General features: G+C 50.4%; 2 protein-coding genes across 6 annotated transcripts; one reads left to right on the top strand and one right to left on the bottom strand.

Annotated features, from left to right (window-relative positions):
• Positions 1–801: 801 nt before the first annotated feature.
• On the bottom strand, positions 802–12708 carry UNC45B (unc-45 myosin chaperone B). 2 transcript variants are annotated; one of them, XM_071447549.1, is made up of 21 exons: positions 12325–12708; positions 11191–11274; positions 10897–11058; positions 10588–10624; positions 10128–10303; positions 9455–9544; positions 8849–9016; positions 8460–8628; positions 8021–8191; positions 6997–7168; positions 6463–6763; positions 6198–6292; positions 5398–5539; positions 4824–4964; positions 4514–4641; positions 4028–4094; positions 3597–3710; positions 3398–3513; positions 2955–3072; positions 2698–2853; positions 802–1597 (listed from the first exon to the last, which is right to left on the bottom strand). In XM_071447549.1, the coding sequence occupies exons 3-21, from the start codon at positions 11056–11058 to the stop codon at positions 1331–1333; spliced, it is 2790 nt and encodes a 929-aa protein (XP_071303650.1). In that variant the 5' UTR covers positions 11191–11274; positions 12325–12708; the 3' UTR covers positions 802–1330. The 2 variants fall into 2 exon arrangements, with proteins under 2 accessions (XP_071303650.1, XP_071303649.1); XM_071447548.1 differs by lacking the exon at positions 12325–12708 and having other exon boundaries at positions 10897–11799.
• A 126-nt stretch (positions 12709–12834) lies between these two features.
• RAD51D (RAD51 paralog D) lies at positions 12835–21261 on the top strand. Of its 4 annotated transcripts, none has more exons than XM_071447895.1 (11): positions 12835–12942; positions 13887–14004; positions 14672–14733; positions 14893–15011; positions 15239–15320; positions 15418–15552; positions 16192–16287; positions 16471–16561; positions 17222–17292; positions 18457–18624; positions 20784–21261. In XM_071447895.1, the coding sequence occupies exons 2-11, from the start codon at positions 13923–13925 to the stop codon at positions 20865–20867; spliced, it is 990 nt and encodes a 329-aa protein (XP_071303996.1). In that variant the 5' UTR covers positions 12835–12942; positions 13887–13922; the 3' UTR covers positions 20868–21261. The 4 variants fall into 4 exon arrangements, with proteins under 4 accessions (XP_071303996.1, XP_071303994.1, XP_071303995.1 ...); XM_071447893.1 differs by having other exon boundaries at positions 12858–13001; XM_071447894.1 differs by lacking the exon at positions 12835–12942 and adding an exon at positions 13333–13556.
• The last annotated feature ends 2645 nt before the right edge of the window (positions 21262–23906 follow it).

Here is a 23906-nt window from a genome sequence, read left to right as displayed (position 1 = left end):
AAAAGCCCTAAAAATGGGTATCCAAAACTGAAGGCTGGCAGAAAACAAACCATATTTATCACTGCAGAATGTGGCTCTCTTGGTTTGGAAGAAGAGCCTGATATCCCGCAGATGTGATTATAAAGCACCAGCGATTTAACTGAACCTGATTACATTCACTGAATACAGCTGGAATCACCCCCCAAATAAATCTGCTTTTAGCTTATCAAACCTGTTAGCTTAAAATTTTTAATCTTCCAAATTCAGGACACTAGAGACACTTTCTTTTTTTTTTCCCCTTAACATGCAAGAAAATACTATCCTCATGGTTCCTTTCAAAACCCAAAACCTCAGCATTTCATCATGCTATGCCTATTGTGAACATCACTAATATTTAGTATGATCAGAAATATTTTAATATGCTTGAATTAATATTTAAATAATTATTGAGTAAGATTATATTTATTACATGCTTAGGGACTTTCCCCCAGGAACTAAAACAACAGTGTGATTTTTGTGTTGTCCACAGCGTGCATTAAAAATCTGTGCTTGAATGAAAATATTTATGTAATAAAGTTTAATATGATGATGACTGGTGAGTTGCTTCTCATTCTGTTTTTTTCATAAATGGGATATTTTCAACATTCCCTGTGCCTTGGTGTGACACCTTTGTGGTGACTCTGCTACATTTGGGAGCACTGGATGGTTTGCAAGGAGTGAAAATTCAACCTATGTTACCAATTACTCAATTTTTCCAGGTGTGATGCAAGACTTGCCTTAAATTCTCCTTTAGCTTAATAAAATCAGAACAGGAATTCCACATGGAACACAGCAGTGAATTTATTAAGAGCTCACCCACCATCCTCACACTTTGGCACACATTTTCCAATAAATGAACAAAAAAGCACACAGCTAAAATCCTTTTTTCTGACTACAGAATAGAAGGCACTTAACCCTCCCTCCCCATTCTACCATTGCTGGGAATTCCAGAAGTACCAGGAGCTGCAAGTGGTGACAGAACCAATTTCAGCTTTGTTGAGTTTCCTTCCAACAGCCTCCTGACATGTCTCCAACACAACCAACCCTTTTACAGCTGAAGCTTTCATCATTATCAGCTGAATGGGGGCAGAGAAAGGATTTACACCATCTGGGAATTACTCAGATGGACACATCCCACATTTCCCAGGCAAATTCCCTCCTTTTCCTCATACACTTTATGATCCTCCAAAGCTGTCCCCATACTATTCAGTGCCTTGACAATGGCACTAGATTCTCCTCATGGCTCTCACTTTTCCATATTTCTCCATTTTCCCCCCCAACACTCAGCCTTGTTTTGGTGCTTTTCATTCCCTCACGCCCGAGAGAGAGGTTTGATCAGCTCGTAATCCATGCACTTGGTGAGGCAATCACGTGCCACATTTATGATGTGCTGCTTCTTGGGGTGATCCTCCTGCTTCCCCACGTAGGTCAGGATCTCCAGGAGCTCTGACTCCACCAGCTTCTTGGCCAGCTCTTTGTCAGAGCAGATTAAGTTGAAGGCAATGACCAGTCCTCGGTGCTGGACCTCCATGTTGTCATGCAAGCAGAGCCTCTGCAGGATTTCAAGCCACTGGGTGGTCTGCAAGGGAAAGAGAAATCATTTGTACTGATCTGAAGAATATCTCAACCAGGAACATGACTTTGGCTTCCTTCAGCAGAAGAAAGGGCAGTACTCATGTCATTTATGATTATTTCATTTTTTAACTAAGGAAACCTGACTCCAAACATTTTAACCCAATTTTTCTTACACCTAAGTCAGAATCTTCCACATCACTGGGACTGTGATGGTGTTGGCAGGGGTCTTAGGATGAGGGAAGAGACGAGAATCTTACTCCATGTTTCAGAAGACTTGATTTATTATTTTATGATATGTATTATATTAAAACTATACTAAAAGAATAGAATAAAGGATTTCATCAGAAGGCTAGCTAAGAATAGAAAAAGAAGGAATGAATAACAAAAGCTTGTGTCCCAGACAGAGAGTCTGAGCCAGCTGGGCTGTGATTGGCCATTAATTAGAAACAACCACATGAGACCAATCCCAGATGCACCTGTTGCATTTCACAGCAGCAGATAACCATTGGTTACATTTTGTTCCTGAGGCCTCTGAGCTTCTAAGGAGAAAAAATCCTAAGGAAAGGATTTTTCATAAAATGTGTCTGTGACACTGGGACAACATGGAATATGTTTCATATTCAATCTGCTGCATAATCTCTGTGAAAAGAATCTGACCAGAGTCTTGACACAGCTGAGATGAGCAGGACACTCCCCCACCCCAACCTTCTTGAGCTTCTCTGTTGGCTTGATTAATCATTTTATCTTAATGATCTCCAGAGTCCAATCAAGTCTGTAACATGATAGGGTTCAGGAGTTCTCAGCCACAGCTCTTCAGACCCTCAGCCATGCAGGCTCCGGGTTCTCAGGGCATACAGATCTGTGCAGGGAAGGGACACACTTTGGGATCTCTAAAGCTCAGTAGGTTATCAGTCAAGCTCTTCTCATTTCCATGTGGAACAAGGTTTGGGTTTCAGGTTATTTATCAAAGCATGCACACCCAGGTCCCAGCTTCTCTAGGTTCCTCAGTATTGAACTAGTAAACTGCATATTCCTTTGGAGAGACTTCTTCCCATCTGCAGGGTACATCCCACACACTGCCCACAGCCAGAGTTATGGCCTCACCACTTGAGTCATCTTCGAGCAGAGTTTCTTTTGTGCTGCTGTCAGCATGGCCAGGGCTCCTGCTGCTGCAACCTGAACCTTCTCATCATCCTCACCACACAGCAACACCACCAACTTCAGCCGGTCATTGCCATCAGCCACAAACCGCTCCTGAACCTAAAAACCCCAGAGATACCCAGAGGTAGCACAGTTAGGGACAGCTCCTCACAGGGCCAGGGGCATGCAGTCAGCTTGGACATGCCCAGAGGGGATTTTACCTCCTTGTTGACCACCAAGTTGCACATGCACTCAGTGGCTGCCTGTCGAAGTTGGTCGTGGTTCTCAAACATGTAGTTTTCGATATCTGGCAGGGCCTTCTCTTTGATTATCTTCAACCTGTGGCAAAGAGCAGTAAAAACCCCATATAACAGGTCAAGAAGTAACCAACTTATCAAATATTAACTGCAGGGAAGGCCTTGAAACAAATCAGTGTCTGGAGCTCATGATGTGGTTCATTCCCTTCTAATGCAGATGAAGTTCATGTCTTTGCTGTTTCTAAAGGAAAATAAACCACTCTCCTTTTCCTATCTCATCAATCTTTTAGCCGTGAGACCTTGTAACTCTGCCAAAGGTAGCTCAAACTGATCAGTCTTCATAGTCCTACAAGTAACTCACATTCACTCCTGAGGAAGAAGGAAGGTTAAAAAGCAGTAAAGCTCACCTAAGTTTATCACTTCTTCCTGAAAAGTTTGTGAGACCTAACAGAGCCTCGTAGTTCTGGAGGCCATCTCTCTCTGTGTTCAGCAGGCTGACGAGGGGCCTCACCACCTCGTACACCTGGAAGAGAAGGCCTGCATTAGCAATTTTCATTTTGCTAAAGGAACTATCAATGCTTTTGATTTTATTGTTTTTAAGCTTACCCTCTCTCCCGGGAATGCAATGTCTGGATTGGAGATAGCAGCAATTTTTGCCAGAGCATGAGAAGCCTTTATCTTGCCAACATCTGTGCCTTCCACAGCCAGAGGTATCAGGGCCTGGAGACACACAGGAAAAAACATTCAGTGTTCTAAGAAGATTTACAAGACTGCCTTAACAGAGAAAACCAAGTTAAAAATATCCCGTAGCCCTCTGTGATGTCTTGCTTTTGCTCTCAAATAGGCACCACAGGCTCACACCGTCACTCCAAGAGCATCACTTCTTTGGAGCCTTGCAGAGATGGGACTGCAGTGTCAGTATGGCCCTGGGGGGGACAACTTGTGCTCTTCTGTCACTGTCCCTCACCGGAGACACACCCCAGGCTCCCAGCAGACATTAACAGCACATCAGGAACTGTGAACATGAAAGTAATCACCTTCCCACCACCTTGAGCAACAATGGTCCCGCGGTCCTTGGGGTCTTCACACAAGGCAAGGAACACCCTGCAGGGGCACAGAACACTCAGTGAGACAGCCATGGGGGACAGCAGCAGCCAACAGACCTCATGGAACGGGGCTGAGGGTTTACAGGAGTGCCAGAGACACCAGGTAAATTCCAGGTGCTTAAACCTGTGCCCACAGCACTCTATGAGGAAGCAACAAATGGCAGAGGAAGAAGTTTCCAGGTCTGTGAAATGAACTCTATTCCAGCCAGACCAATACAGAGGACTCAAAAATGCATTCCAGCAAAGCAGCTTGAAGGTCAGAACATGAATTTTTATGACACTTCTGAACAAAAACTTTGGCTTTAAATCCTTGCTTCCCACGCTCCCCGAAAGGCAGAATGGCCCACCCCAGGTGTCCATCCCCAAGGCACAGGGGCTGCCCAGCACTCCCAGCTCCCAGGACTGCAGTGAAGGTACCTGGCAATGAGCTCCTTGCTCTGGTCAGTCAAAATGGCACTGTCAGCCTTCACCATGCAGGCCAAGGCAGAGACAACCCCAGCCTTCAGCAACCGCTTCACCCGCTTCACCACAAAATCCTTCTTGTCCTGAGGAGGAAACATTGGGAAAGGATTAGCCCTTAGCAGCTGCCATTCTGCCATCCAGCCACCCAACGGCCTGGTTGGAGAGCAAACAACTTCAGCCTGGAGGCAGGAGACCTGAAGTCTGTGACAATGGAAACACCAAATAAAGTCTTTCTGAACAGCATCTCCAGCTGGACACAACCCACCTTTGGATGCTCCTCAGGCACGTGCTGCTTGGAGAATTTAGCCAGCTGCACCAGCTCTGGGACCAGCTCCTTGGTATCGTAGCTGTTGGTACAGTTCACCAGTGCAGAAGCCACAGAATACAAGATTGTTTTGTCACTTGCCTGCAGAGGAAAATAAAGCTTGTGTGAGGGTGAGAAGGGCACAGCAGGGAAACAGGTCTCTTTGGACTGCCAGGATGGTATTTTCACTAGTGGAAATGTTCTTAGCTTTCTACCAAGCTTCATAGCCCAAGAAAGTTTTCATGGTCAAACAAGGTGTTGGACATCATCAGGTGCTGTCAACACCTTGGTGCCTTTGGTTTTCAGGCAGTTGCTGACAGTGAAGGTAGGAACAACCTCCCTCAGCCCAGGGAAAAGAGGAGGATGGTGGCAGCCCTGAGATGTCTCTGGGGCACAGGCAAAACTGAAGTTCTGCTGAACCAGAGGTGAGGGGTTGGGGTCACAGCTCCTTCTGACTGGGGCACAGTGCAGGGCTGGCGAGCTGGGAGAACTTGATGCTACCAGAAGAATGAGGGAAAAAGGAAAGGAGATGGACCTTGGCTAATTCAAACATAGCTTTCAGGGCTGGCTCATCTTCAACGAAGTCATCTTTCACATCTGCATCAAGGGTGAGGTAGGAGAGCCCTTCCACAGCCCATTTCCTGGTGCGGGCATCGATGCTGGTGTTGCACAACCACCTGGAAGAGAGAAAAACACTCACATCTCTATCTTGGGAGCCAGAACTAACTCATCTGGAAAAAGAGGGAGTAAAAACAGATATTGAGGCTGATTCAAGCCCAAATATGTCCTCAGGTTCTGCTGCAGCTCCTCAGACTGGGGATGCTTCCCCCTGAGACATGACCTTCCGCCCCATGGCCCAACTTGTGGGATGTAAATGCTGCAGGGAATGACAGACCAGGACAGCTCCTCAGCACTGCTTTGCCTTTTCCATTCCATGAAACACGAGATGCCTGCAGGAATGACCACCCATTCAGTCACTTCCTGACTAGATCCCACCTCCTTGGTTACTCCACCTGGCAAATTCACCTTCAGAGGGGACTTGTGCATATTCAAAGTAAGCGTTAATCAGGCTGTGCCACTCTGGCAAAGAGGGAGACACCAGACCTGGTGCAGTGAGGGAGGCAGAAGGCTCCTCTGGGTATTGAGGCAGGAGGAGCACATGGCTGCTTCAGGCACAGAGGAGCTCCATGTCCTGGTGCAATGGCACTGGGGGCACTGTCAGCTGGCAGGTAGCACTGGGAATGGAGGCAATGTGTGGGCAGGATCTCGTGGGAGAGGAACATATTGTGCTTTGCAAAGATTGGAATAACTGAAGGAAGAAGTGAAGTCACTCACTTTCGGCACTGCTTGGCTAACTTCTCAGTGGAGCCCTCAGCAAACTGCCGCAGGCCATAGTCCGTGCCTCCTGCTGAGCCCAGCTTGCAGAGACCCTGAGGAGGACAAAAAGGATGTACCAGTGAGAAAGGCTCATTAATCCTCTTGTGTTGCTGCCCCAAAACAGCCCAAGCCCATCTCTCATCCCCAGAACCTCCCTCCTCTTCCAAGTCTGGGATTAAGCTGCCGAGTGTGGCAGGCAGTAGAGGCAGGGCTGCATCCTTACCACCAGAGCTCGGATTTTGATCTTCTCATTCTTGGTCTTCTTGTAGATCTCCTTCAGGAGTGTCACCCCGTTGGTGATGATGAAGGTGGCTCGGCTCAGCTTGGTGGAAGCATGGATGAGAGCTTCCACAGCCACCAGCTGGTCAATCTCCCTCTCAGACCCACACAGGGCAACCATCATCTCCATCACCCCCTTCATGCCAAGCAGCTTGTTGCCCAAGTCAAAGGGACCTTGCAGAACACCAGACACAATCTGGACAGCATGGAGTGTCTTATCCATGTCTTGTGGGTCAATTTTGCTCCTGCATGGGATAGAGGGAGCAGGATATAGAACAGTAGTGGGGAGAGGATGTTCTCCCTCAGCCATGCTGCTGAACCACATTGGATATTCGGGACTGCAAATTCCTGTGAAGCTGTGATCCAGCAGGATCTCAAGCAAGTCATAATCTTCCAGAACCCCAGCAGACTTCAACTGCCTGGTCTCACCCTCAAGAAGCCCTGCTCCTGCCCTCTGGGCCAGCTCACCCCAACTCACTTGATGTACTCCTCGCAGATCAGCCGGTAGTTGTCCCGCTCCGGGTCGCAGCGCAGGTCATCGTAGAGCTTATTCAGGAGGACAGAGGCAGTCAGCTGGGTGTTCTCTGTCAGTGGCAGGCAGTCAGGCATCTCAGGAATCTGGCCCACCACTTTCAGTATCTTTTTTAAGCCTGGAAATGATAGAGTGATATGGTTGTCAGAGGGGAGAGGGTCTGTGCAAAATTCAAGATACCATTTGTTACTTTCTTGCTGTGGAATAGCCAGTTTGGACGGTTTTCAATTATTTTGCAGCCTAATCACATAAGTCTTAAGCAAAAAAGACACTCAGATATTTACTGGGGAGGAGCTTCTGCTGGTGAGATTACAGGTTTGCAGCATCAGGCTTTTTTCCAGTTCTCAGAGTGAGATAAGCAGAACAGCATTAGGCCCCTGGCTGGATCTGTTATTTTTGTCAGGAGACATTAAACCTACTGACCTCCAAGGCTGGAGGCTCTGACTGAGGAAAACCCAGCCACTGTCAAGTGATTCTGGATGACTTAACTCTCTTTTTGCTGAATTATTATTAAATATCTTCCATCAAAATGGTAACACACACATGCATTGGAATTACTATAAAAACACACAGCACACATTTTCCTCACCCTCATCCAGCTTTACAATTGATCAATTTATGGGTCCATCAAGCTCAGCAGGTGCTTATCTCATCCTGTCTAAAGCAGACAATTTATCCAAGCCAAATCCTCCTAACATTAGCAAACACATTGGAGAAACTAACCAGAGATATTAGGCAGTCCTTCAGAAACTCAAAAATTCTTGTTCTTGTACACAGTTGATTTTCTCTTAGTACTGTTCCTTGCTAATAAGTCTAACTTTGCTCCAGGCTTGCATGCACCAAAAAAAGCCAGATGGGATTTATTTTATAGAAAGGAATTGGTATTTTATACCAGCTCTACAGGTATTCAGGCAAGAACACACAGCTCCACATCTCCCAAATCAGAACAGGATGGAGGGCAAGGACTCACCGTTGTCGATGACAAAGATGCTCCTGCTGTTGTCATGGTCTTTCAGGTCCTTCCTTGGTATGTTCTTGTTGAGGAGGTTGAGAGCTCGATCTCGCCCTTGCCCAGACACTTTCTTACTGACCAGCATATCCAGCAAACGCATCGTGATCATCCTCAAATCCTTCTTGGTGTCTACGCAGAAGCAAAGCAGTAGCAGCCAGTTACAAGAAGTTACCTCTGCAAGGTGAGCTCAGTCAAAACCATTCAAAGCCATTGTGTGGCTGGAACAGAAGTATTTAAGCTGCCCATGAGGATGAGAGCTGTGTGCAGGTTGCCCTCCTGTACAGCTGAAGGGTAAAGTCCCCACTTCAGCAAGGAACAAGGAATGAGGTGGAATCCCAGGAGCAGAGCCCTCCCTGCTGGGCCCAGAGGGATTGAAGAGCAGGTGATGTGCTGTTACCTAGCACTAGAGCCTCCTCCTTGCCGTGGTGCTCCTCCTTCCCCTGGCCCAGCAGGCAGTCAGTGATGGTCTGCAGGAGGTTGCAGACAGCCAGGGAGATTTCTTCATTGTCCACTGACATCCACATGCAAATGCTGTCGATGCCCAGGTAATGGAGAATGGCAGTGGCCTGGCCCCAGGAAGGAGAGAGTAGGACAGTGTTAGCAAAGGCCTTTCCTCCCTGTATCCTCTAGGCTCAGCTGGGACAAAGAAATTATTTTCCTCAGTGAATCCTGACTCAGTACAAGTCAGAGTTTTAATCTTCTCCCACTCACAAACAACACAAACTATTTCAACTTCCCCCTCCCCAGATGCAAAAGGCAGTGAAGGTCCAAGCACCCTGTCCTTACCCGAGCCTTATGTCCTGTGCACATTCCTGAAAGTGTCCTCACGGCTGCCAGGATCAGCTCAGGATTTTTGGTTTCTATCAGCTGCAGCAGCAAGTTGACCCCATTATTCTGGAAGATCCTCTCAGCACCTGCTTCCTCCCGCCCCAGGACTATGAGGTTGTTTGCAGCCTAGGTGGGAGGCAGAAGAACCAGGGGTCAGTGGCACAGCCCAGCCTCCAGAACCATCTCTGGGCAGCTCTGGGAGATCCTGGTGGGAGCCATCTCCTGACAGATGCAGCAGATCAGCTCAGACCTCACCAGAGAGTTGATCCAGGTGCATTTAGGGATCAGCTCTGCTCTGCCCAAGAAGAGTGGGTCACTGCTTGGAAGGAACATCTGGAGGGTGGCAGGACCTCAGCTGACCCCTCCACCTTCGGTATTTTGGGAAGTTGGGCCACCTTCCCTTGGCACAGGGGTGATTTTCCCTCTCTCTGAGTGCAGTTCACCTTCCAGCTCCTTCCCTCATCCTCCATCCAGGGGAGGTGGGGAAGGGAATGCAGGGCTCTGCTCCCTGGAGCAGCCTCTGACACCAAACAGCCATTTTTCCAAGTCCAGGGCAGTTCTCACCTTTTCTCGCTTTTCTTTGTCGCTGTTCTCATCCAGCAGGATCTCAAACATCTTCTGCACCCTCAAGTCTGTGGAGAACTGAATGCGCAGCTGTGCCAAGAGGGAGAGCACAGGGCATCAGAAGGAGAAAATTGAGGAGCAGGTTTCCTTTTCCACTTCAAGAATACTCCCTCCCCTCACACCACAGGCAAAGATTTAATGCTCAATTTAATGCACAATTTAAGCTGAATAACAGGAGATAGAATTTCTCAGCAATCAGCATCCATTACCAATCTCATGGGCACAGGCAGAGCCAATCCTAAACCTTGATTTCTGAGACTTCATAGGAGGTAGTGGTGCAAGGATTTCTTCATGGCACCCCTGTAAAGGTAACTGTGGCAACGTGGCAACTGCCAGACCCAGCCCAAAGCTTGTGCAGACCCTTGCCAAGACCTTTCCAAGAGACTCAGGACCAGGCCAGCCTCTGGAGGGAGCTGCCACACTTTTTAATTTAACCATTCAACCCAGCCCTCAGATTTACACACATCAAGTATGAACTTCCAGTCAATGGAGCCTATTTATCCCCCTATATTGCCACAAATTTCCAGTATGACCAGCAATCCATTGATGCAACCCAGAGCAAGGATTTCCCACCCCTGGTCTGTGAATCCAGCACTGTTCCCCTGGCATTTACCTTCTCCTGGATGTTGGCCCCCAGTCTCCTGAGGGTCTCCTGGAAGTTTTTGTTGCGGGGTTCGAGGGTGGCACATTTCTGAGCATCTTTGAATGCTTGGTCTAACTTGCCCAGTTTCTCCAGGGCTTGGCTGCGACGGTACAAGGCTTTGATGTCCGAAGCATTGATGTCAATAGCTGGGAAAGGGATCCAAAACACCAGGCATCAGGGCTTGCTGCTTGCAAGTGGCCTGTGCAAACTGTGATTTGCTTTGTTGTTAGCATCAAACAGTGCCTGATTAGCACTGTTTGGACCAGCACACCGAATTGGAACATCACTTGAACTTCCAGGAATTCCCTTGTGGCCTCAGCACTTGGGTGTTAGTGGACATCAAGGAGTAAGGCCACAGTGTCCCTAAAGCAGATGTGAGAGCAGGCTGAGCAAGTGTATCCAGCTCTCCTCATAACAGCCCCCTCCTTACCTCTAGATGCATCCGAGGCTGCCTTGGCATATTCCTCCTGTTAAACCAGGAAGGAGAGATTTGTTAGCCATGGAATAGCAGGGCATGTCCCCAGTGCTGATGGACATTGGGATCTCTCTGTTCCCATTTCCCAGAGGGACACCCCAGTGAAGCTCCAGCACGAGCCCAGAACATTTCATTTCAGACCAGCTGGAAAAACCCTATTCAAAAAATGGACAAACCACCCAGTCCACAGCCAGTGGGTGCCCTTGGCTGCCCTCCTGTTCTTCTCCCCTTGAGCACTGCCCAGGTGAGGGGAGCTGTTCTCACCTTTTTGAGAAAACAGGCTGCCCTGTTCCTGTACAGCACCGCCTGCAGCGCCTTGTCCTTGTTGAGCTTTATGGCTTGAGTGTAGCTTTGAAGGGCTTTCTCGTAGTCACTGGCCTGAAAATACTTATTGCCCTCCTCTTTCAGCTGAATGGGATCCTCCATCTGGAGAGCATGAAGGAAAAACATCAATTTGTGTCCCATTTTCAACTGCCTGGGTCGCCTGCCTACTCCCCCAAGCTGAGTTCCACCATGAGACTGACATGTAATTAACACACATTAATAAAAGCAGCTTACCAGGATGAAGAGTTTTCAAAATGAAGACCTAAATTGCTCTTCAAGGCTGTGACTTCTCAGAAGCTTTTCCCACAAATGTAGATCCTTAGGAATCAATTAAAAAAAAAAAAAAAAAAGAGAAAAGAAAACAACAAAAAAGGAATTAAATCTGCCAGCACTACGGAGTCCGTGTGGCTCAGGAAAGAACTCACTTCCCACTCCAAGTTTGGGCAGGACCTGGCAGCTCCTGCTGCCTGTCAGTGTCACCTGTCACCACAGCCTGTCCCCTCCTTGTCCCCTCGTGCTTTATACGCCTGGGGAGGGCTGGGAGCCAGGGCCAGCTCGGGGGGCACCTGGCTGCAGGCAGGCAGCACCCCTCTGCAGCAGGAGGGAATCCTCTCCCTCCTGCCAGGGCAAATCCCAGCTCCCCTCTGCCTGCAGAGCTGCAAAGGGTGTGGGGAGCAGGAAGGGGGAGGTTCATGCCAAAAAAGCCCACGGCTGGGATGGCTGACCCCTGTCACAGTGCTCAGACCCTTTTCCCTTTCTATTTAGGGAAGCATGAGACAGCTGAGCCTCGGGGACGAGTGGCCCCAGGCCAGCAGCTGCAGCAGTGCCCAGCACCTTCCAGAACTCCCTGGGATGGAAAGCTGACTGACACCCAGCGCTGCCTCCTCCTCCTTGCAGGGCATTTGGGAGCCCATCCCACTGAAATCCCCCCCCAGTCTGGTGCTGCCACCCACCCCACACGTGGTCATTCAGCAACACACTGACAGGGGCTGACTGGAACATACTGGAACTGCTGTGATGAGTGGCTCAATTTGAGTGGTACCAGGAGACAGAGCAGCACTGAGCTCCAAGAGAACCGAGCCTTTCAACCCAGCAGTCTCAATCAGGAATTCTGCTTTTTGATTTTCTCCCCCCAAACACAGGCCTTGCCTTCCCCAGTGTACCTACCAGCATCCCAGCTATAAAGCAAAGCAGGGACTGGCAGGATGGGGAAATGACTGAGGAGAGCATGAGCTGACCAAAACACTGCCAGGAGCAAAAATATCATTGTCTTTAATTGTGTGATCTGTGTTGTGGCTTGTGGCTCTTACACAGCAAGAATTAGCACAGAACTTCCCTGTTCTGTGGGCTCCTGTTTTATTCACTCACCACCAGCAGCACTGCCTGGTCCCTGGTATCCAGGCAGGAGGTGATTCCATTTCCATTTGTAAGCAAATCATCAACACCACAGCTGCAGACATCTCCATCCAGAGCAGCTTCCACATCTGTACCTGTTGGAGAATATGTCCAAGGTACAAGGACAACAGCTGTGGAAAGTGCAAGATGCCATCCCTGCCTTGGACAGACTCAGTGCAGCGGCTTTTCCAGCATTCATTTGGATTAACACACCAGAAACTCCTTCCAACATGGCTTCAGGTACTGGGCAAGGCTCAGCTGGCTGAAATATCAGTACTCGTGGGCTACAGCTACTGCACATCAGCCAGAGTACGGCTCCATTGTCACAAGCGCCAGCACTGCAGGTAAACTGAGTCACAAAATCAAAGGGCGGTGGGTGCCGCTGCTGAGAGCTGAGAGTGCAGGGCAGGCTCAGCAGCGAGTGCCGAGAGCCCTCTTCAGGCTTGAAAGAAAAACATAACAACAAATACCCCCAAAAACAGCTTTCCCAGGAGAAATTCAAGCCTCCAAGGCAGCCAGGGAGGGACACACAGCTCCCAACACCTGCAGGGCAGCAAAGACCCCCAGCCCTTCGTGCTTCTTAATTTCCCAGTGAGCATCACTGGCTGATGAGGCTGGACAAAGCCAATCCTGGGAATGTCACAGATCCAGTATGGTTTGGGTGGGAAGGGACTTTAGCGCTCTGCTGATCCCGGCGAGCGGCTGGGGACGGGAACCGGAGCGGGATGGGACAGCCGGGACGGGGATGGGGAACCGGAGTGGGATGGGACAGCCGGGACGGGGATGGGACAGCCGGGCCGGGGATGGGGAACCGGGCCGGGGATGGGACAGCCGGGACGGGGATGGGGAACCGGAGTGGGATGGGACAGCCGGGACGGGGATGGGGAACCGGGCCGGGGATGGGACAGCCGGGACGGGGATGGGGAACCGGAGCGGGATGGGACAGCCGGGCCGGGGATGGGGAACCGGGCCGGGGATGGGGAACCGGAGCGGGATGGGACAGCCGGGCCGGGGATGGGGAACCGGAGTAGGATGGGACAGCCGGGCCGGGGAAAGCAAACTCCAGCGGGACGGGACAGCCGGACCGGGGATGGGGAACCCCAGCGGTGCGGGACAGCCGGGCCGGGGAAGAGGAGCGGCCGGGGCCCTTCCGCCGGCGGCAGGAAGCAGGAAGGGAGCGGGCAGGGCTGCGGGGAGCCCGGGCGGTGGGTGACCGTCGTGCGGCTCTGGTGGAGGTGGCTCGGCATGCAGGGTCCCCTTGCCCCGGGAGGGAGTGCCCCCGCCCGCTGTGCTCCCCCATCCCCAGCGCAGCGATGCCCCCGTGCAGGATTTTGGGCTGTTTGTCCCCAAATAATTAATTACCCACCCATCCCAAACACAGCTTGGGTGGCTTCTCCCCGGCTTCGGGGGCAGGCGCCATCCGTGGCTCAGTGTTGGGCCTAGCAGTGCAGGGTTGAGGGTTGGAGTTGATGATCTTGGATGTCTTTTCCAGCCTTAATGATTCTGTGAATCCCACTCTGCCATCTCCTCTGCAGGTCTCTGCTCTCCTCCCTCCCTCCCTCCCTGTGGAGATGGTGGTCCTGCGGGCTGGGCTCTGTCCTGGCCTCACTGAAGACATGATCCAGCTTCTCAGGGACAGTGGCATCAGGACGGGTAACAGGGGTGGCATCGGGGGCTCGGCTCGGGGAACATCATCCCCCGAGCATTTGGTGGGCCTGTGTCATCCCGCATCCTGGGAGGGTGGTGGTGGTGGAATATCCTTCTGTGTCCTCCTTGCTGGATTTCTTCTGGGTCCTCCTGGATGGGTGCTGTGAGTAAGGGCTTCTCCAAAGGAGCAGGAGAGTGTAAGGATGTGGTAGGAGATCCTTGCAGAGACTCATTGAGGATTGATAAATTCTGGCTTTTTTATGGTATTTCAGGAGGGTTTGTACAGTCTTCCCTCTGAAAAATGCCCAACTTCTTGGAATGCTGCACCCTGGGCACCTCCTGCCCTTAGAAGGGAAGGAAAAGGTGCTGGGCAGCTCTTGAGCAAAACAGGGAAAATTTTTACCAGCTTTTCTCTCTACTCTGTTTTGCAAGAACCAATTTGTTCTGTGATGAGTGATGGGGAATCTCAGAGGACAAACTCCTCCACTCACAGTGTTGACAGAGGATCAGCTTTTCGGGATCAGCTGCCTTGTCCCTGCACAATCCCACAACTCCCCAGAGGGCACAGCCACTTTGCTTGCTGGTGCAGGTTTTGTCTAAGCTGGTTGTCTTCTGATGTTTGTGGTCTGACCAAGTTTGGCTTCCAACCTCCTGTCCCTTGTGTTATTTGCAGTGGTGGACTTTGTGTCGTCAGACCTGGAGGATGTTGCCCAAAAGTGTTCCCTGTCTTACAAGGTAGAAGGTTCTACTCCTAACTCCTGGTACATTAGCCAGGGAGCTCAGAGCTGTTTGGCTCATGGACAAGGATGGGCTTGGTCCTGGGAAGGTCTGGGGCCCTTCTGCAGCAGTTGGGCTGGTGCTCAGTCCCATTTCCAGACGTGCCTCTGCCCCCAGGCGCTGGTTGCAGTCAGACGTGTGCTCCTGGCCCAGTTCTCTGCCTTCCCTGCCAACGGAGCTGACCTCTACGAGGAGCTCAAGAGCTCCACTGCTATCCTGCCCACTGGCAGCCCAAGGTGGGGACCTCAGCCACCCACCAGCTCTGCCTGGGGCTGGGTTTGCTGCACAAGGCTGTGGTTGCCAGCACAAGTTGTGAATTTCATTCTCCAAACCATCCCCATGCACTTGTGTGCATTTGGGAAGGGGACTTTGAGGACAAATATCTGGGGACTGCTGCCTCCTGGTGCCCCTGCCTTTCTGGCTGAAGGGGTGTTGATAATCCCACCTTGTGTCCATCCCACAGCCTGGACCAGCTGCTGGACTCAGGGCTGTACACGGGGGAGGTGATGGAGCTCATGGGAGCACCAGGCACTGGGAAAACCCAGGTGAGTGGGGTGGAGGACAGGGGAGAGGACATGGGGTGAAGATGTCCCGCAGAGGGACATGTGAGGGCTGGCTGACCCCCTGTCCCTGTGCCCCCAGGTGTGCCTGGGCATTGCAGCCAGTGTGTCCCTGGGGCTCAAGCAGCACGTCCTGTTTCTCGACTCCACGGGAGGTTTCACTGCCTCACGTCTGTACCAGATGCTCCAAGCCCGGACAGAGGATGAGGAAGAGCAGGCAAGTTCCCCTGGAGCTTGCTGTGAAACTCATTTTGCTCATTTGCCTGCCAGAAACCCCAGAGATGGTTTGTCTTTACAGCTCTGCCTTTGTCCTCATGGGCTTTTTTGAGTCCAAACCTTTCCTTCCATGGCCTGGTGGGTGCCATGCTCAGGACAGATTCTGCTCTTTGTTATTTTTCTTGGGAGAAGGGAGGGACTTCCAGGACTTGCAGGACTTTGCTCCCTGAGCTCAATCCATGTTGCTTTTCCCTCAGTGAAATGGGGGCAGTAGTGTTAATGGGGGGGAGGCAAATGTGGAAGAATAAGGGTCTGTGGCATGGTGTGAGTGCAGAGAGCTGGTGGCAGCTGGGGCAGGAGGAATAGGACAAGTCCTGGGGCAGGAGGAATAGGACAAGTCCTGGGGCAGGAGGAATAGGATAAATCCTGGGGCAGGAGGAATAGGACAAATCCTGGGGCAGGAGGAATAGGATAAATCCTGGGGCAGGAGGAATAGGACAAGTCCTGGGGCAGGAGGAATAGGATAAATCCTGGGGCAGGAGGAATAGGACAAGTCCTGGGGCAGGAGGAATAGGATAAATCCTGGGGCAGGAGGAATAGGACAAATCCTGGGGAAACTGAGGCTGTTTTTGTGCTGCAGCTGGAGGCTCTGCAGAGGGTGCAGGTACAACGTGTGTTCAACATCTACGAGGTGCTGAGAGCCTTGCAGGAGCTGAGGGATCGCCTCTCCCAGCAGGTAGGAGTGAGCCCTGGGGCCCCTCTGCCCTCCCCAGAGCTGCAGGGAGGGCAGCAGGGCTTGTGTGCCTGACAGGAGACTCCAGACTGCCTCGTCCTGGGGCTGTTGGAGCCCCTGTGCAGCTCACAGCCTCCAGAAGTGCTGGATTTGTGACTCCACGTTGCACCTGGTGCCTCCTTGCAGGTGCTGAGCTCCACAGGACCTCTCAAGGTGGTGGTGCTGGACTCGGTGTCAGCTGTGATTTCCCCTCTGCTGGGTGGCAGGCAGTCAGAGGGTGAGCTGTGCTGGAATGGGGCTGGGGCAGGACAGATGTGGATGTGACTGTTCCCAGTTTTTCCCTTGAGACTGGATAAAAGGGGAGTGTTTGCAGTGTTGGCAGCAAACACTCCAGCTGGCTGTGACCATGCATGCTCATGGCAGTGGTCTGAAACCCACCCAGGGGAGGCACTGGACTCTTCGCCCATAAATTAAAACTTCTCTTGCAGTGTCAGAAATACATCATGGCACAGTTTGCAGAGCTCCTCTGAGGCCCAGGCTCCTCTTCTCCCAGAAAAGACCATAAATCAGAAGTGAGGATGCAAAGGAGCCCTCTCAAACACCTCCCAGAGGGTCTTGCACAGCTGGGTGGCAGCCAGTGCTGTCACAGGAGGTCCCCTCACAGCTGTGGGCTGCAGGAAATGCAGCTGTGAGCTGGAGAGATGGGTCCTGTGCCTGCTAAATCAACCAGGCCTGCTTTGTCTGGAGCTCCTGATGCTTTTGTAGGATTTTTTGACCTTCTTCTAAGATAGGAAAGGATGGGGAATGGTCCAGTAAGGTGTCCATGAACACAAGTGCTGGCCCTGAATCCAGTGCTGATGCAAATCCAGATGTCAGCTGCTTCAGGGTGCACTTTGGGGGCTGATCCCTGACTGCCAAATGCTTTGTCCTGCTCCAGGTCTGGCCCTCATGATGCAGCTCTCCAGGGAGCTGAAGACCCTGGCCAGGGAGTTCAGCCTTGCTGTTGTGGTGAGTGTTGCTGTGCTTTGTCCTTCCTGTGCTGGTGTGTGCAAGGAGCCACGGGGAGGCTCTGGAGCCAGAGGCCTGAACCCCCCAGTGCCCTGCTCCCTGCCATCTCTGCTGCCTGCAGATCTCTTGTTCCAAGCACGGGACAGGACCTGGGCTGATCTGCTGCCTCCTGCTCTTGCTGTCCTCAGCCATTCCCTGGGTTGAGCCAGGCTGAGTTAAGTCCAGGCAGGTTGAAAGGCTGCTTGTGTTTATTTTTGATACCACACCATTCATTTAAGGGGCTGGCCAGCTTCCTGGGTAACCTCTTGGTCACCTTGCAGGAGCTGCAGGGCATTGCATCATCCCAGAGGAGCTGCCAAGGGCCCTGCTCTAGCCTTGCACAGCTCTTGGCCATTGCACCAGACAGGTGGGTGGGACCACAATTAATGTGCCTGAGCAGGGAAGGCCACTCCAGAAGATGGTGGTCTGCTGGAACTGGCACTGGAAGGTGTCAAGATACCCCATCTGCCTTTCATTCTGATCAAGTGACAAGGACAGGGTGTGGAAGGACATTTGGAGGCCCCAAGTTAAACCTTGTGGTGACTTCAGCACCAGGAGTGATGCAGCCTGCAGATATGGGAGAACTCCCTGAGCACTCCTCTGGGCAATTACCTGGGCTGTGCTCAGAGGGGGTGGCAGAGGAGCTGAAGGAGAAGGAAAAACCTTCCTAGAAGAAGCAGCCTGGCCAGGATTCCCTGGTGACCTGCAGTGTGTCACTACACAGGGTGGCACTGCTGTCCCAGGCACTGCTGAGTGTGTTTGTGTCACTATGGAGTGTGACACAGGGCAAGCACCAGGACTCCATCAGAACCCTGTGTAGGCTCATTTATTAAAGCAACATCTTGCCTTTGTAGCTTTACAGGATATTTACATTTGCTTAACAAACACATACACTGCCCATTGGTCATGAAAAAGAAACAAAACTCTCAATAGGTGAAAAGGAGGCACATCACTCTGTGAGCCAACCAAAGTCCAGATCTTTCTATTTTCTCTCTTTCTTCTTATTATGGTGATAGCCTTGGTACCTTCCTTGAGAGAGATCCCAGGCTTTCCTTATCTTCAGGAAGCCTTCACTGGCTCACAAGAACAGCACAAAAATGTCTTTCCTACATGTTTGTGCTGCAGGTGACCAACCAGGTGACAAGGGACAGCAGCAGTGGCCCACTGAAGCCAGCCCTTGGCCGCTCCTGGAGTTTCGTGCCCAGCACCCGCGTGCTGCTGGAGAGCAAAGGAGGCCCCTGGGAGAGATCCAGCACACAACGGGCAGCTTCCCTGGCAAAGTCACCCCGGCAGGTGAGGCTGCCTCCATCCATCCATGAATCTATCCATGAATCTATCCATGAATCCATCCATCCATCCATCCATCCATCCATCCATCCATCCATCCATCCATCCATCCACCCATCCATCCATCCACATCCATCCATCCATCCATCACCCATCATCCATCCATCATCCATCCATCATCCATCCATCATCCATCCATCCATCCATCATCCACCCATCCATCCATCCATCCATCCCATCCATATCCATCACCCATCATCCATCCATGAATCCATCCATCCACCCACCCATCCATCCATCCATCCATGAATCCATCCATCCATCCATCCATCCATCCATCCATCCATCCATCCATATCCATCACCCATCATCCATCCATGAATCCATCCATGAATCCATCCATGAATCCATCCATGAATCCATCCATGAATCCATCCATCCATCCATCCATCTCCATCACCCATCATCCTTCCATCCATCCATCATCCATCCATCCATCCATCCATCCATCCATCCATCCATCCATCTCCATCACCCATCATCCTTCCATCCATCCATCCATCCATCATCCATCCATCCATCCATCCATCCATCCATCCATCCATCATCCATCCATCCATCCATCCATCCATATCCATCCATCCATCTCCATCACCCATCCATCCATCCATCCATCCTCTGGCACTGGCCCTGGCTCTGTGGGCTGGGGCAGGATCCAGCCTGGCAGTGGGACAGCAGCCTGTGCAGCCTGGCTGGGTGCTGCAGAAGAGCAGAGCAGAGCATCTGCTGCCAGCAGCCTGGGCTGGTGTTTCTAGGCAGGATAAATGAGTGGCACTATTGGATTTGCAGGGGATGTGCCAACAAAGGCAGGAATGATGAATCTGACTCCATCTTATCAGAAGGCTGATTTATTACTTTATTATACTATATTATATTAAAGAATACTGAACTAAAGAATACTGACAGGATACTTAGAGAAGGCTAAAAGATAATAATGAAAACTGGTGACTCTCTCCAGAGTCCTGACACAGCTTGGCCCTGATTGGCCAAAGAGTGAAAACAACTCCCAGCAGAATCCAATGGAACAATCACCTGTGGGTAAACAATCTCCAAACACATTCCACATGAGCACAACACAGGAGAAGCAAATGAGATAAGAATTGTTTTCCTTTTCTCTGAGGCTTCTCAGCTTCCCAGGAGAAAAACCCCTGGGTGAATGGATTTTTCCAGAGAATGTGAATGGCACATAGCAGCACTTCCAATCCAGGTCACTGTGTTCCTGGTGTTGGTTTCACTCTCCTGATGGTGTGTGGGCAGTCAGGGTCCTGTGGAAATGGCTCTGACACCTTCAAAGCTGACTTCAGCTTGAGGCCTGCCTGTGCACAGGCAGCATGATAGAGGGGTCTCCTCCAGCCAGGTCTTATCAGCTCGTGGAGATCTGTATCACACCCGAGATAGCTCAGCCACCTCAGATGGCATAAAATCAGCAGGATGGCTTCTCTGGCAGTGCTGAAAACAGAAAAGTGTTAATAAAAGGCAAAATAACAAAGCTTTTTACAGAGAAAACACAAGCAGGGGCAAGAGGTTCTTGCTCCTGGTAAAACACCCACAAAAGTGATTTGTTCCTTTGTTCTCTTCTTTTTCTAGTAAATTGCTTAGGTGGGACTTTTTGCCTCTTGTCCAGTTGGCTATCCTTAAGTTTGAGGTGAACTCCCCAAGGTCCTATGAGGTGTCTTTTTACCTAATTGAGGAGAGAAACTTCTGGGCTTTTTTCCTTTTTAAGGAGACAAAGGATAATTTGGTCACTCCATCAACAAGGGGCACATTCCCACATCAGCACTGCCCGAGCCTCCTGGCTCTGAGCCTGCTCTGCTGCTTGATCCAAACAACAGATTTGGGTATGGTGGTGTTCTAGGCAGTGAAATGCATCCTGGCTGTGCTAAATGATGGTGTGCCTGGGGATGTCTCAGAGCAAGATGTTCTTTCTTTGCTAAATTGCAATGTCTATTTGTATCTCTGCATTCAGCAGACCCAGTTAAAACAGGGGCACCAGCAGCAGGCAATCCTTGGGGGGATTAACTGGGACTTTTGGCTCTGAGACAGGAGATGGAGTGATGAAGAGTCCAGCAGTGTGAGGATAAGCTTTGCTCTGCTCCTCCTTGCAGCCAACAGGGATCCAGGTGGAGCTGGACATTGGGAATGGTGACGTGTTGGAACCGAGCCTGGTGACACCCACACAGGGGCCCTGATGGGCTGGAGCAGCAAATGCCACAAGGTTCAAGAGAGCTGCACCAAAGCAGGCAAGCACTGAAGGTTTTACAAGCTGGCTGAGAGTCCTGCAAGCCTGGGAAGGACCAACAAGAAAAATCTCTTGTTCTTCTGCCCCGTGGAAAAACTGAATGTGGGGTTCCCTGGAGACCTCTGTGCCTGCAGTGGCTGGGCTGGGAGGGCAGCAGGACAGGTCCTGTCCTTGCTGCAGGCTTCTCTTCACCCCCAGAGTGCTCAGGTGGTGTTTGGGATCAGCTGCCTTGTCCCTGCACAACCCCACAGCTCCCTGTCCTGGTTCTGCTCCCTGCCCTCTGGAGTTCTGATCAGCCTTGGGCCCACAGTGGGCTTGGTTCAGAAATAAAAGGAAAATACAAAGCTGTTGCACATTGCTGTGGTTGTTGAGAGCTGGAATTCAGTTAATGACAGCTGCTCTGAACTTAATTAAAATGTTGAGCCGGCCTGGGCTGCTGATGAGCAGGGATTTAATGAGATGCTTGATCTTCCCTTCTCCCCAGAGGAACACCAGGCCCTGTGGGGACCTGCTGGTGTTTTTGGGGCACAGCTGGGCTGTGCAAAGGCTTGCTGATAACTGATGGAGGTTCTGATCTGGCTCAGCTGAGGCAGATGGGTCCTGGCTGGCACCAGCTGGCCCTGCTGGATGCTCAAGGACCTATTCAATTGCATGTGGTGATGTTTAGAATAATCTTGCCCTGCTCCAGTGCTTTCCAGCTGCTCTTGTGTGCTCTTGGCAACCTCCTGAGGAGAGGGGAGGCTCGGATGTGGAGTTTCCTCTTGATCCCAGATGTCTCAGATGCCCTCAGTTTAGGAGACCTCCTTGGCAGGTGAGCTGAGCCATGGTTTGCACTTCAAGGCAGCTGATGGAGAATTTGGGGGCTGGGACTAATTAGGGCATGCTCATTAAACTAATCACACAGCACCACAGCTGCTGGAGCACTCTAAGGCTGTGCTTGGCACATTAAATACATATATATTTTTTTACTGAAAACTTTTAAAAGTTGTGTATTTATTTGCATTTCTGGGCTCTCCAGGCTCAGGGGGGGAGGTTTGGTTGTAGGGATTGCAGCCTGGTTGTTGGGGTGAGGAGGAAGAGGATGGTGTTCCTGTCTGCTGGAGACCTGTGCTGACGTGGCTGGATCTTACAAGCAGAAATTTACCTTATTAGCTAATTTCTCGTTGGTTAATTCCTTGCCAGCTCCTCACTTGGAGCTGTGGATGAAGGGGTGGTGCACACACATTTTAATTCCTAATTTATCTCTCTGCCTGAGGTTCTGCAGGGGAAGCAAAGCTCTTCTAGGGTAGTGTGGAGCAGGGAAGAGCCAAATAGAAACCTCTGGGGTCATATTTGAACTAAGAGGGCTTTCCAGATGTTTCCTTCCCCTAACCAGCAGGATGAGGAGAGGAACAAAATGCTCTGAGCCCTCGTTAGAGTCAGCATGAGACCAACCACGTGTGCATCCTCCCTGTGATCCCTGAGAAATGACAGGAGGAATTCCAGCCTTGCCCAGGGAGTCACAGGGAGGTGACTCAGCAGGGACAGTGCCAGTCTGCCAGGAAAGGTGATGGGGTGAGCTCTGGGCTCCTTCAGAGCTTTCATTGGGATAATCCTGACTGGGGGGGGATTTTCTCTCCTTGGCACCCAGCTAATGGCAGCTGTGGGAGTTTTTTCCCTTTTGGGAAACATTTGGGGGTTTTGTGTGGAAGCTCTTCTGCTCCCAGGTGTGCTGTGGGGTCACACAGGGGTGTCCTGAATTTCTGGCTGTGTTGCTGCAGGGGAGGTGTCGCTGTGGCTGCTGGCTGTTTCACAGTGTGGGGACAGCAGGAGAGTTCAGAGACTCTCTTACCCCACCTGGAAAAACCTGACTTCCTGCTCAAGCTCATTTGCCCTAAATTTGCATAGTAAAATCAGGCTTAAAGGAGTTTCTGACCTAAATATCCTCATTCAGCCTTTCCCCTCCATGCTCAGACAGGCCCTCCTGCAGCTCTGTAATGCAGAACTCATTTTATATATATATATATATGTATATAGTTATATATATATATGAGTTCTATATATATATTTAGAAGTCATAACTCAAGATATTATTTTTCTCTGCCTCTTCCCAATGCCCAAAACAGCTGGAAAACCTCTGGAAAGGCTTGGAGCAGGGCAGGGAATCCCATCCCAGGGCAGGCAGGGCACCTCTCACTCCAAGCTGCAGAGGTGCCTTTTGGCACTAAGGGCTTATTTGTCCTTTTGTACATGTTTTTATACATATAAAAAGATGTATTTGTATATAAAATACACATATAAAAACATATTTATATATATATTTGTATATAAAATACACATATAAATGTGTGTTTACATGAATTGTGTGTGTATGGGCTGTGTGTCCATGTCTCTGTGAGTCTGTATCTCAGTATAAGAGGACAGGAGTCTCAAGCTGTGCCGAGGGAGGCTCAGGTTGGACATTGGGAGGAAGAAAAGGTGATTATGGGATGTTTTCCATGCCGACTGATTCTGTGATCTCTCGGTGTATTCTCCCTTCCTGTGTGCACCCAAGGGACTCCCCCAGCATACAGGAACCCCACAGTGTCCTTTCCTTCTTTCCTTCTTTCCTTCTTTCTTTCCTTCTTTCTTTTTCTTCTACTTCTTCTTTCTCCTTCTTCCTTTTTCTTCTACTTCTTTCTACTTCTTCCTTCTCCTTTCTTTTTCTTGTACTTCTTCCTTCTCCTTTCTTTTTCTTCTACTTCTTCTTTCTCCTTCTTTCTTTTTCTTCTACTTCTTCTTTCTCCTTCTTTCTTTTTCTTCTACTTCTTCTTTCTCCTTCTTTCTTTTTCTTCTACTTCTTCTTTCTCCTTCTTTCTTTTTCTTCTACTTCTTCCTTCTCCTTCCTTCTCCTTTCTTTTTCTTGTACTTCTTCCTTCTCCTTTCTTTTTCTTCTACTTCTTCCTTCTCCTTTCTTTTTCTTCTACTTCTTCTTTCTCCTTCTTTCTTTTTCTTCTACTTCTTCCTTCTC

This window comes from Agelaius tricolor, unplaced genomic scaffold (genome assembly GCF_023055355.1).
Source record: "Agelaius tricolor isolate 1412-34295 unplaced genomic scaffold, bAgeTri1.0.p SCAF_25, whole genome shotgun sequence".
In the NCBI taxonomy this organism is placed as follows: domain Eukaryota; kingdom Metazoa; phylum Chordata; class Aves; order Passeriformes; family Icteridae; genus Agelaius; species Agelaius tricolor.
This window is presented reverse-complemented; position numbering and strand designations above follow the sequence as displayed.

Excerpts from the sequence above, each read along its gene's own strand:
- UNC45B (XM_071447548.1), bottom strand. The coding sequence starts at position 11,097 with ATGGGACACAAATTGATGTTTTTCCTTCATGCTCTCCAGATGGAGGAT. Across the intron at positions 4,095-4,513 it reads AGCAAGGAGCTCATTGCCAG|GGTGTTCCTTGCCTTGTGTG; the intron begins GTACCTTCACTG and ends GTGCCCCTGCAG. Across the intron at positions 1,598-2,697 it reads GCTCGAAGATGACTCAAGTG|ACCACCCAGTGGCTTGAAAT; the intron begins GTGAGGCCATAA and ends TTTCCCTTGCAG.
- RAD51D (XM_071447892.1), top strand. The coding sequence starts at position 13,821 with ATGATCTTGGATGTCTTTTCCAGCCTTAATGATTCTGTGAATCCCACT. Across the intron at positions 17,293-18,456 it reads AGTTCAGCCTTGCTGTTGTG|GTGACCAACCAGGTGACAAG; the intron begins GTGAGTGTTGCT and ends TTTGTGCTGCAG. Across the intron at positions 18,625-20,783 it reads TGGCAAAGTCACCCCGGCAG|CCAACAGGGATCCAGGTGGA; the intron begins GTGAGGCTGCCT and ends TCCTCCTTGCAG.